General features: G+C 37.4%; 1 protein-coding gene across 1 annotated transcript in view; it reads left to right on the plus strand.

Moving 5' to 3' along the window:
• DMD (dystrophin) overlaps positions 1–12768 on the plus strand; it is a 1667815-nt gene that overhangs the window by 1189029 nt on the left and 466018 nt on the right. The window contains exon 53 of the mRNA XM_040633145.1: positions 473–662. Coding sequence (XP_040489079.1) covers positions 473–662 — 190 coding nt within the window. The remainder of the gene's footprint in view (positions 1–472; positions 663–12768) is intronic.

The following is a 12768-nucleotide window of genomic DNA, read 5'->3' on the forward strand; positions in this document are numbered from 1 at the left end:
CCCTCCAGTCCCCTTCTCTTGTTTCCTCCAGTGTTCAACTTTCTCGTCTAGCTTTGCATTTTCTTGACCTTTTTCCTTGTCTACCTAGTCCTGACTTTCCACCTCAGGTGACATCAAAGATAAACTCGGTGTAGGGATTTGGGAGCTTTACCTATAAAGATGAACTTACGCTTTTGCCGCATATGAAAATAAGCTTTCACAATCGACCAATAAAAAACTATTAAGTTAAAAAAAAAGATTGTTTTTGGAAGTTCATATATGAACTGTCCAAAGTCTACACACGCGTGCGCACACACACACACACACACAATTCTAGTTGTTGTTGCTTCTAAGAGAACTTTTAGCAACAACCCACCCCTTTGTTGGTACTTTACAGTTTTGTCCCTTGATCTTTGCTCTTTTCATGGGGGGCCCTGGGTGCACCATTGTGATAACCGAGGAGAGCTGCATCTGGACCTTTGTTCTTTTGCAGAGTGAGTGAGCGAGAGGCTGCTCTGGAAGAAACCCACAGATTACTGCAACAGTTCCCCCTGGACCTGGAAAAGTTCCTTGCCTGGCTTACGGAAGCTGAAACAACTGCCAACGTCCTGCAGGATGCCACCCATAAGGAAAGGCTCCTAGAAGATTCCAAGGGAGTAAGAGAGCTGATGAAACAATGGCAAGTAAGTAAAGCTTTTCTACTTTGCCCTCTTGTGAATCCTTGTGAACAATTCACAGCGTCCGTCCTTGTAACTGTTGGGCTGGGGACAAAGTGAAGTGCTTGTTTTATATGGCCTGATCCAGTGCAGCGTGTGGGCAAGAGGGGAAGAGGCACAGGGAGAAGGAAAAAGCATTTAGGACATCATTTAACACCCTGACAAGAAACACCTTCGACATGGTACGTGTTTTTGACCAGGGAAAACTTGCCCATAAAACCAGAGCTTTGGCCAAGGAGAAATTTTGCTCTGAGAAATAAATTAGGGATTGGTTTATTAAATGGAAAAAGTTGCCATTTTGGAGTGTTTGTTTAATATTTTACAGGGAAAGCATCTGTATGAATTGTCTGTTTTATTTAGCGTTGCTAACTGAATCAGTTTCCCTTCATTACTTTCAAATACATTTTGAAATGTTAATCTGGCATTTTGTAGCTTTCTTCCCAACACGATCTGTAAAAAGAAAAATGAGATGGCTGAATTTATCATAGTTAATGATCATACAATTTTTGGACAATTGTTTTTCCTAGAAACAAAAATTATTGCTACAAAGTTTCATATGCATGAACAGTGAAAACAGAAGTTTAGGGCAGTTTGGTTTAAATGACGTCTTGGTTCAAGGAGGCCGCCTAAGTTTATTCTCAGTGCCTGATATAATTTTCTGAACTACTATGGAGTTTCGTTACGTATACTTGAGTTTCCTGACTTGATACAAGAACTTTGCTAGTATCTCGAATGAACTCTAGAATGTCAAGATAATATGATCAAGTTTTTGGACTACTTTTCTCCATACATTTAAATTACGATGAAAAAAAGTGATGGTGTATCCTAGGTTGAAAAATACTTCTACAACCAGACCATAATAAGCAACGTTTCTTCTCCTCCTCCTTTCCTTATTTTCCTTCTCCTCCTTTTTTTTCTGTTTTGGTGGGATACTTGATCATTTGCCTGCTCTTGTGCCCAGAGTTGATGATCGTGGCAATTCATAGCTTCTCGGATTTCTCATTCGTGTTTTCTATTCTCATCAGACCTCACTCACTCCTCCACAATGTGTGTTGAGTTAGTGTGATCACTGGAAGTAGCTCGTTTAGAGCAATACCTGCCTATATCTTTGTAGATATGTCCCATGGCTTGAGATTGTAAAAACTATGCAGTTAGACTTTTTGGTCACTCCTAGATGAGTGAGTAGAAAATGTCCTGCTGTAACTTATTTGACTTATGATATTTCATAAATAAAATTGTATTTCTTTTAAATACCCATGAAGCCACCTAGAATTTTAATAAATATGGGGGCTCACATATTCTCATCAGCTGTGGTAGATAAATAATAAAACTGTACGTCATTATTTTAGCAGATTACTTTGAAAAGAAAGAATAATCCAAGATATAATTTTATAATAAAGATTTAATAAAACATCCCTTAAATTAGTGAACAAGTCTGTTTGAGGGCCGAGATACATCCACGTATCTCCTATATGTTATTATCTGTATTACTATACCATGAAAATTCTGAGAAACTGCAAGATTTTGAATCATTAAAGAAAAAAATTGCCATGTTTTTAAACTATATGTCCTATGGGAGAATGGAGGATAAGCCACGTTTTGTGTTTGTTTAGATCTCTAATCTCCCTTGCAAAAACAGTTGAAAGTTACGCAGAGGACATTTTCTTAGCTTATGCTATAGTACTCATAAAAAGTATTTATTATTAAAAGCCATATAAAACTCCCCTAGAGTTCCTGAAAACCTTAGATGTATCATTTTCCCCCTTAACTACAATAGGACTAGCTGAGATCCCAGCACTACTTTAAAACAGAGACAATTTTCTCATTCCCTCCATGTTAATATTGAGTTCTCTATAAATTCCAGTTGCCTGAGGTTGGAACTACACTGTATGGATAGAAATGACATTTATAGCCATTTTGATTTTCAGTTAGATGACTAGATAACGGTCTTTTGGTGAAAGATTTGAAGATGTCATGGAAAACATTTGAAACTACTGAAACTATTGATTATTGTTGTTAATGGCACATTTCAAGTGATAGAATTGAATTAAGGTACTGGGGTTTAAAAGCAACAAATGGAAATGCCAAGCTTAAAAGTAAATATAACCACATATCTTGGGAGATTACATGCAGTTTCAATATTTCAGCTAAATGGAAGTCTCTGCTTTTTTCCCTCTGAAGATATTTTTTTTTATTTTGAACAAAAGGAATTTTCTGTAATATGTGTGAAGGAAAAAAGTGTAATGATAGGCCTTTTCACTTTGTTTGAAGAAGCTGGTAGCATTATGTTCATTGTTTGATTCATGCTGTAGAGCGAAAATAATTCTTACATATTAAAAAAGGAAACTCCAAATGCCTAGACAGAGCATCAGCTCTCCCAGCAGATTCTAATACATCTGTCCCCCCAAAAGCATTGATGTTTTTGCTTCATACAAGTGCTGCTGAATGGATATGGGGTGGGGAGGAGGGGTGGCATGACATCCTTCTCAAGTATGTTTTTGCTCTATGGCTGTCAATCAATTCTTCTATATATGGAGACCCCCCCCCCCAGCTCTTGCTAGAATGAGTATCACTGTTATTTACAATCCACTTTATAGGATGTTTAATTCTCTCAGCAATAATCACAATTCATGGGTTCTATAAGAATACATGTTTTATGAAGCATATGCTTCCTGAATGGAATTAATCTGAGTGATTTCACTCTGAAAGCCACTAAAATTCCTTCCTCATATTAGAAAAAATGCTTATTTAGTTTTCTTACTAAAAGCAAGGACATTATAGTTGTCCTTATACTTCGGGGTGAGGAGATTTTTCTTATAAATAGTGTTATTTCTGACAGTCTAACTGGAATTTTAAAGCCAATATATTTTTATAGGATATCATACAGAGTCCTGAGAGGTGACAGTCTGAGAATTTTTACATTGCAAATTTATCTTTAAAATGAAGAACTATATTCGTAGTTGAATCAGATACTTCCTGTGTCCAAAACATTTCTGCTTTGGGCCCCAGAGAATTAACAAAGATATCCTCAATTCCAGGTTCTAACATAAAACCATGGGTAACTAACTGAAAATGGGAAGACTCTGTATCTTTGCTATTATTCCATAAGAATCCTGCCAATCTTAACTGATTCTCTAAGCACCCCTAAGAGATCATTGTAATACCAGCTTATATAGAAGGTGTGTGGGTGTGGGTATGTGGTGGGGAGAGATGGTCATAAAGGTGTAATTAGAATCTTCTTCTCAGCAAGAGAAACTATGGAACAATTAATATTTGAGATTCCTTCCTCTGTGATCTGGGTCTTGTCTCAGGCCAGAGCTCTACACTCAGTTTCTTCTCTAAGCTCATTTGTTTTACCCATATCTCCTCCCCCACCCCCATCATGAAATTCTCTTCTATTAAAGAAAACATTTCCAGAGAGACTAGTTTGATAAACTTTGAATTGTACATCAGTGTGCACCTGTAAATTGATTAAGAAGGCTTAGATTTCTAATACATTATTGAAATTGGGCAAGTAGCTTCTTCCGTGTTTTGCACAAAAAAAATCTTGGCCCACTGGTTAATTCCAAAGGAAGAAGGAAGAATGCAATCTTAGTAACACAATTAGTATTCTGAATAAATTGGATTGTCATCTTTCTTGGGACATCTAAGAATAGAGAGGTAATCTGAGGAGCCCTAATTCTAAGAAAAGGAAACCCTCTGTGTATTCCTTTCTGTTGCTATAATTTGAACTGAGTTTTATATGTTTTTTTCTTTTTTTTATCTTTCTACTTTGGAGTCTCAATAATATTAAAGTTAATCTTGATATTTTTCTCTGGCCTGGTGATGACTGTCTACTGTTTTGGATATGTAAAACTTTTATATATATTATTTCCTTAAGAACTTTGATTAAGCCATGAAATCTGTTGTAAACACCTGCTAAGTGTCTAGTGTGGCTTTAGGACTGGCACAAACATGATTACAGAGATGCTTTTCAAACACAGTTCAGACAAAGTATTAGGTTGTATAATCTATTTAATGAGTATCAATCCACAATTTTAATTTTTTTACTTTAATTTTTAAAACAACCCCCCCAGCTCATCCATTTCTCCACCCCCCCACCTCTTACAACCACCAATCTGTTTTCTGCATCTGTGAGCTAATTTTGTTTTGTTTTGTTTTTTAGCTTCCAGATATAAGAGAGATCATATAGTATTTGTCTTTCTCTGTCTGATTTATTTTGCTTAGCATTACAATTTTTAAATAGCAAAGGATGAAATTAACAGAATAGAATAGGAAATGACAGACTCCTTCACTCTTAAGTAAGGGTCAGGGTTTTTTTGTGTGTGTGTGAAACTTTAATTTCAGCCGTGTATGTATGTGAGAGAGAGGGAGAGAGAGAGAATGAGAATGTGCATACTGGATATATTCAAAGGCCTCTGTAGTGGAATATGACATCGGCCTTTGGAATGCTTATATTCCAGAGGTGAAAATACATATGCTAGGGCAAATTATAGTAGTGATGAGTGTTAGAGGACTAGACCAGGTCTAGTGAAAACAGATGATTAAGCTTAAGCCTTCCAAAGAGCCCAGGAAGCTCACCTAGAACAGTGTTTTCCCATCTTCCTTATATACTGGAGGAGCTTTTTTTTATGGTTTATTTATTTATTTGAGGGGGGAGGAGAAGCAGGAGAGGGAGAGAGAGAGAATCTCTGGCAGACTCCCCACTGAGCACTGAACGTGGAGCCCAACTCAGGTCTCGATCCCAGGACCCTGACAGCATGACCTGATCCAAAATCACTGAGCCACTCCAGCACCTGAGGAGGAGCTTTTAAAAGTGCTAATTCTTTGGTTCCACCCTATAGAGGTTCAAATTGGATTGATGACAGGATGTCATGTCCATGATTCTGATGTCTAGCCAACGTTGAGAACCTCTGCTCAGAGAATGTTAAAAGAATGTATTAGGACTTAGCTAGGTCTATGAAGTTGAAAAGAGAATTTTTGGCAAAGGCAATAACATGTTCAAAGTCCTGAACATTTTGGGAGTTTGAGAATCTGAAGGTACTTCTCTATGGCTGGGGTATGGTTGTTGCAAGAACTAAGGTCGGAAAGGTCAGCTGGGCCTAAATTATGTAGAAAAACAGCAGGGTATAGTGAATAGAGTACAGGTCTTGTAGGCAGGAAGACCACTAATTGTACCACTTGTTGCCTAACCTCTAAGTCTTAGTTATCTTTTTCTATACAGTGAGCATTGCATTCACAGGATTTTTGAGGATTAAATAACAGGATACATGTAAAATTCCCTCTCGAGGGGCAGAGTGTTGAGAGAGCTTAACATGTGTAAGCTGTCTTTCTATCCATCTTGCCACCTACCTTTAAGGGTTGGGACTTTATCTGTAGTCTCTGGGAAGTCGCAGCATAGTTTTATTTTTTTTTTATTTTAATGATTTTTTATTATATTATGTTAGTCACCATACAGTACATCCCCGGTTTCCGATGTAAGGCTCGATGATTCATTAGTTGTGTAGAACACCCAGTGCACCATGCAACACGTGCCCTCCTTACTACCCATCACCAGTCTATCCCACTCCCCCACCCCCTCCCCTCTGAGGTCCTCACTTTGTTTCTCATCGTCCATAGTCTCTCATGTTTCATTCCCCCCTCTGATTACCCCCCCTTTCTTTATCCCTTTCTTCCCCTACCGATCATCCTAGTTCTTATGTTCCATAGATGAGAGAAATCATATGATAGTTGTCTTTCTCTGCTTGACTTATTTCACTTAGCATTATCTCCTCCAGTGCCGTCCATGTTGTAGCAAATGTTGAGAACTCGTTCTTTCTGATAGCTGAGTAATATTCCATCGTATATATGGACCACAGCTTCTTACTCCAGTCATCTGTCGCAGGGCATCTCGGCTCCTTCCACGGTTTAGCTGTTGTGGACATTGCGCAGCATAGTTTTAAGCAAGGAAATGGATTAACCAGACTTACATTTTTGAAAGATCACTCCAGTCATTGAGAGGAAAATGAATTTGAAGGATATAAAACTTATCCAGGAACCACAGTTAGAAAGTTCTTTCTGTACTATTCCAAGTAAGAAATAATAATGAAGGTGCTGAGGTTGACCAAATGAAACCAATGTGGGAGCTGTTTGGAGGTGAAAGTCAACAGTGTCATGTACATTATGGGACGTGAGGTGAGGGAGCATCGTGAGGTATGATGAGGAATCACTGACTGCTTACCACTTGGCATGACTGTGTGCCTTCACGGAGTCGTAGAATTCAAGAGGGCAGCCAGTCGTGGGAAGGGAAGTCAAGAATGTCATCAGTTTTGAGGTGTCTGTGAGTCACGGAGGTGAAATTCTCATCTCCTTAAAGCAGTTGTGAATGTGGGTCTAAAATTTGGAGGAGATACAGGTTCTAGGTTGAAGACACAAACATGAAGAACATTAACATGGTAGCCAGAGAAATGCATGATTTTACACATGAATCATGACTTGATTTTCTCCACAGTTCATTCAGAAATACACCTAGAGGTCACCAAAATACCACTTACTCCAGCACAGAATTAGTATTAAGTGATGCCATTTTCTATGTTATTCAAAGGGGCGCAGCTATGGGGACACTTTTAATGGTTTAACCTCGAAAAAAGGCAAGGAAGTTGCAAAACTTTGGTGTAAAACTCCTACGTTGGAGAAGTAAAAGTATTTGGGTAATGAATCCAAGATCTTGAAAAATTTTCCAATGACGGCAGTTTGTTTCTTCTCTTACATGAGCATGGCAGATTATATGTTTTCCTTTTATTCTCATGTAACTACTATAAAAAGGTCATACACGTTCACAGGACTATGAATTATAGTGCTCAGGAATAGATTCAAGAGCCCCATGCTTATCATCTTACCACATTCAGAACTTCCTCATGTTCCAGGTTTGGACCCTCAAATTCCTACAGATCACGGAGATAATCCAAAAAGAAATAGTGAAATAATTCAAAGCTTAGAAGAGGGAGTCAATGAGGACAAATGTTTAAGATTGGTGTTTTATCTTTTATGGAAAGGAAGACTAAATATAGAAAATAAGAATTCATCTTTGCCCAATGATGGGAAAACAATGAATTTAATGCAATATGAATATAGTCACTTGATTATAGAGGTTATAACATTCCAGAGCATGTTACCATGGTCTCTTATGTATGTTAACATGTTCATTGAATGTATTGAAAACTTTAGAACCTATTGTTCTGAAAATTGAATAACTTATAATTCAGTTCTAGGATTCTGTAATTTTATATATACAAACCAAAAGAAAGGCCCATGTAGGAAAGAGGACACTGTGAATACTGAAAAGTCAATTTTGATAGCCCCCTAATAACCATTGTCTTTTATTCCTCACAGAGCTTTTGTGAGGATCTTATAAGGTAATAAATATAAAAGCACTTTGAGAAAGCTTTCTTCAAGTGAAAGATCCTTATTAATGATACAAATTACCATTAAACAAAAGTCCAACTGAAAATATAAAACTAATATTGTACTCTTTAAAATCAATGGATCAAAGTTATTAATTAATGACAATAATGATTGCTAAATTTTTCATTTTTTATAACTGACAAAGCACTTTTACTTTCATTTTCTAATATTCTCACTGAAAACCTCTGGTATTGGTATGATTATTGTTTTCTGTTGAGGAGGGTAAAATTAAAGAGATTCAGTAATATAGCTAATGCTCCTTCCTTGAAAATTATTGTGAGTTTTATCACACCAGATTGGGGGGAAATAATTATAAATAAAAGCCTATGAAATAAATGTTTAGTTTCCTGGGATGAATAACACAATGTATGCATCTAATTATTGGGATAGATAATGATAATAACTCACTTTTTAAAAAAAAATACTATGTGCCAGGCAACATACTGGGTGCTTTGCTTCCATGATGTACTATCATTGTACCGTTCTTACAGATGGCAAAGATCGAAGTTCTGAGAGGTCCGGTAACTTCTGCTAAGGTGATACCACTATATACAGAGAAGTCAGTTCTTTGAACCTAAGTTTGACCTTCTGACCCTCGACTCACCTTACTCCCCTGCCCATTCCTCTAAACTGACTCAGCCTTCCAGGCAAAGATTCAAGATAACCATAAGCAAGTCTAAATAATTCACCTAATAGGAATTTGTGGGTTACCTACTTCCTAAAAGTCCCTCTTCCCTTTACCTTTTTCAGTCTAATTTCGACATTGACCTCTCAACTGAAATGCTTCTCTATGAAACCACCATAACTTCCAAATGCAAATGCTTTCACCAAGTGTTTCCTGCCCTAGAAATCTCTGCATCACTTATGATTGTTGCCTACCACAGTTTTTGGGAAAACGTCTCACCTTTTGACTTGCTGGGGTCTTGTGTTCTACTAATTTTCTCCTACCTCTCTGCTCATTCTTCTTTCTTTACTGAGGACCAATTCTGGTCTGTCTTTTCTGCCTTCATTAGTCTCTTTCTCGTCATTCAGTGGTCAGTAGTTACTAAGCGTTGCTCGTGTTGTAGGTATTAGACTAGCAACTGTCTTTCGCCCTTCTTTAATCCAATGATTTGAAGATTTTTACCTCTTTCCTGTATCAGTCCCATATTTCTTACTGTACGGGGGCCATTTCTTACTCAAATGTCTCACAGACATTAGAAACTCAATGTGACCCAACTGGGCCATCGCTTGGATACCAGGTCTTCACCTCCTCTCCCACCATTCATCACACCACGATCTGAAAAGATTTCAAACCAAATAGTCCTTTCTACATCTCTTCACTTGCCCCAATTTCTAGTTCATTTTCCATATCAATTTTACTCACCCCCCCCAAAGCCTTTGCACCCATTGCTTTCTCTCCGGTCTCCTAACTACTACTTGAATGCATGCTCCTAGGACATGTTAGGGCTCTCCACTCCTTTCTGCCCACTGCATGGCTCCAGTCCAGCTTGCAGATTGCCATTTCAAATGAGGCTTCCTAAGGTATATCTTGGATTATAAATAGATTAGAAATTTCATGCAGGGAGGGATTTTATTCCCTTGTATATTCCCATTACCGAAGACAGTGCCCAGCACATGATAGGCACTCAATAAATATTTGTCAAATGAATGAAAGAATATATGGTTCTTCTGTTCAAACACCTTTTATGACTTCTCAAACCCTTCAGAATATTCTGCACATGACTTCACCTGGCTCTCCAGAATGGGCTCCCAATCTCAATTTCTAATCTTATTTCTTCTTTTTTCCTCTCCACGTACCCTCAACTCCTACTAAAATGTACAGCTAGCCAGCCTCTTTTCTCTTTTGATGACCTTGTTTCTTGTCTTAGGATTCCTTTTCCTCATCTCAGTTTACCCTGATGCTACCTATTTGTCAAAGAAAGCCATATTGAAATCCTCCCTTCTTCCATTAGCCCCCCAGCTGGAAGACATCTTGCCTCCCTCTCCATTTCCACAGATATTTCTCTGCATTTTAAATGAAGTTTAGTGCTTCCTATATTGTATCTGAGAGGCTGGAGAGGACAGTTTTTAATAGTGTGGGCTTTAAAGCCTGACTGCCTGGGTTTTAATTGTGATTCTGATACTCACTGACCATGGACACATTTCTTAATTGCCCCCAGTTTACACAGCTGTAAATCAGGGGCAGTGATAATGTCTGCCTCATCAGGTTGTTGTGAGGGTGATGCAAATTACTATATGTGAAGTGTATAAAACAGTATTTGACACATAGTAAGAAACCAGTTAACATAGCTAGTATTATTATGTTATGTGTACAAATCTGTAGATACCTGATAAGAGTAATGACACTTTATATAGAGATACCTTATATATACATATATATTTTATAAATACATTTTTGTATTGCTTATTTCACTGTAGACTCTTTATGGGCACAATTCTTCATTTGATTTGGGTGAGAAACTACTTAATAAGAATGAATTAATGAGTGAAACTGTCTGAAATATTGGCACATGAATGTTGGAACTCTGATTTTTAAAAAACAAAAGCAAAAACAAAAAGCCTTGTCTGTCTAATGAAGAACAGATTAATAATCTTCGATAAATTTTAGTTCTTAAATGTCAATATTGACATGGCTGAAAAACTAAATCCTTCAGGTACAAACAAACCTTAACACCCCAATTCTTGAAAATAAACATACTGCACTGAAAATAAAAAAGAGATATTTTATCTTTCATAATACCCTCCTTGAAGGAGAAATATTAGTTTACATGCCCTTCTCTTTCGACCAAACACCAGGTGTTAAGATTCCCTGAAGGACACTATAGTAAAAGCAGTTTGTTTTTTCCAGTCTGACTGACATTGGAAGCCACATCAATGGCTCATAGCTAGGTTAATAAAATTAATAAAGTTGTTTTACTTTTTTATTTTTTTAAAAGATTTTTTATTTATTCATGGAGGGACAGAGCGAGCAAGAGCACAGCAGGGGGGAGGGGCAGAGGGAGAAGGAGAAGCAGACTCCCCACTGAGCAGGGTTCCCACTGCAGAGCTCTACCCCAGGACCCTGGGATCATGATCTGAGCAGAGGGTAGATGCTTAACCAACTGAGCCACCCAGGCGCCCCAATAAAGTTGTTTTAAATGTAAACTATGAGGCAGTAGCAGTGAAGACAGCAAGAAGGCTGGGACTCTTCACTTAACTTTCTTTGATCACTGTCAGACCTTAGACAAGCTCTATGCAATTTCAGGCCTTCTCCAAACAAGAATAGAAAAGGTCCAGCAAAGTCTGAGCACAGAAAAAGTCAAAGAATTTCATGTCACCTTCTCCTCCTCCCTTCCTCCAACCTTGAAGGGTCTTTTTTGAGGGTTAGTGGTCTTTCAGAGGAGACTTTCTAGGTAAAAAAAGATAGTCCTTTATGTGGTGGGTAGCAGTACACCCACTTCCAGGTGGAAACTTCTATAAGCGTGAATTGGGGGGATCAAACAAAAGGATGTTCAATGTTGTATTTACAAATTATTTTTGAAATGAACTTTGTAAGTGTCTCTCTTGTGCCTTTCATAATTCTGACAATAAAACATTTCAGGTATTAGTCAAAGATGAATAGTATTCAAAATCATTTAGGTGATCAGCGTGTGATTTTCATTCCGCATGAGGTCCATTTGCAGTTTACATGGTTTTCTAAATTACATTAAAATAAAATGTCAAAAAGTTCACATCTTTTTTCATATTTAATGGCATCAGTCTTTGAAGAAAGGTTATTGAGCAAAGGTCTATGCATAAATCAGCCATTCCCCATAGAGGTAAAAGAAGCCATTACACCTGGTTATGAAAGAGAGTTTCATGAATCCGAGAGAAATAAATCATTCCCCACTGGAGATCATATTAGACAAGATGGAAGAATGTCTATTTCCTGATAGTGAGAAAGCCACAAATTATTTTTGTTTGCTCCTGCAACCATGGTTGTCCTTGAGAATTCTATTAGCAAGTTGACTCTTCAGTAGTATTATTAATATTATTATTGTTATCATTATCATTATTATGACTTAACCATGATCCGAGTCTTTATATGTAATCTTTAAAATCTCTCCAGATTTTAGTTTCTCCTCTCTAATTTCTGTTCACCTCCACCACATTTTAAAATATTATTATCCCTTGGGAGTTACGGAAAAAAGACTTCCCTGCAGAAAGCAGCTTATCCCCTCCTCTCAGGAGCTGACCACATTTCACTTCTATCCTTTGCTCTCAATTCAACAATTCAATACTGGATTCAATTCAAGGCTGTGGCCCCAAATAGAATGAGACCTGGATATTTATGAACTGCTTGGCCAGGCATTCTTCCCAATGATTTACTCCATAAATTCTATTTTTAGTTTTTACAGTCGTTTCGCAAATGGTTGGAAAACTGTTGTACATTGCAGTTTCAAAACCTGGAATGAGTATAGATAGCATTTTTACTGGCTGTGGGAAAGTGTCGACATTTTCTGTTTGGGAGTAGAAACCAATGGTTGTTATTTGGATTCAACCATTGAACTGATCAGACAATTCTAAATTCATTTCCCACCCCTGACCTAAAAGAAATTTTTATATTCATGCAAGGTATACACATAGGAGACACATACTTTTTTTTTTT

This window comes from Ursus maritimus (genome assembly GCF_017311325.1).
Source record: "Ursus maritimus isolate PB19 chromosome X unlocalized genomic scaffold, ASM1731132v1 scaffold_X1, whole genome shotgun sequence".
In the NCBI taxonomy this organism is placed as follows: domain Eukaryota; kingdom Metazoa; phylum Chordata; class Mammalia; order Carnivora; family Ursidae; genus Ursus; species Ursus maritimus.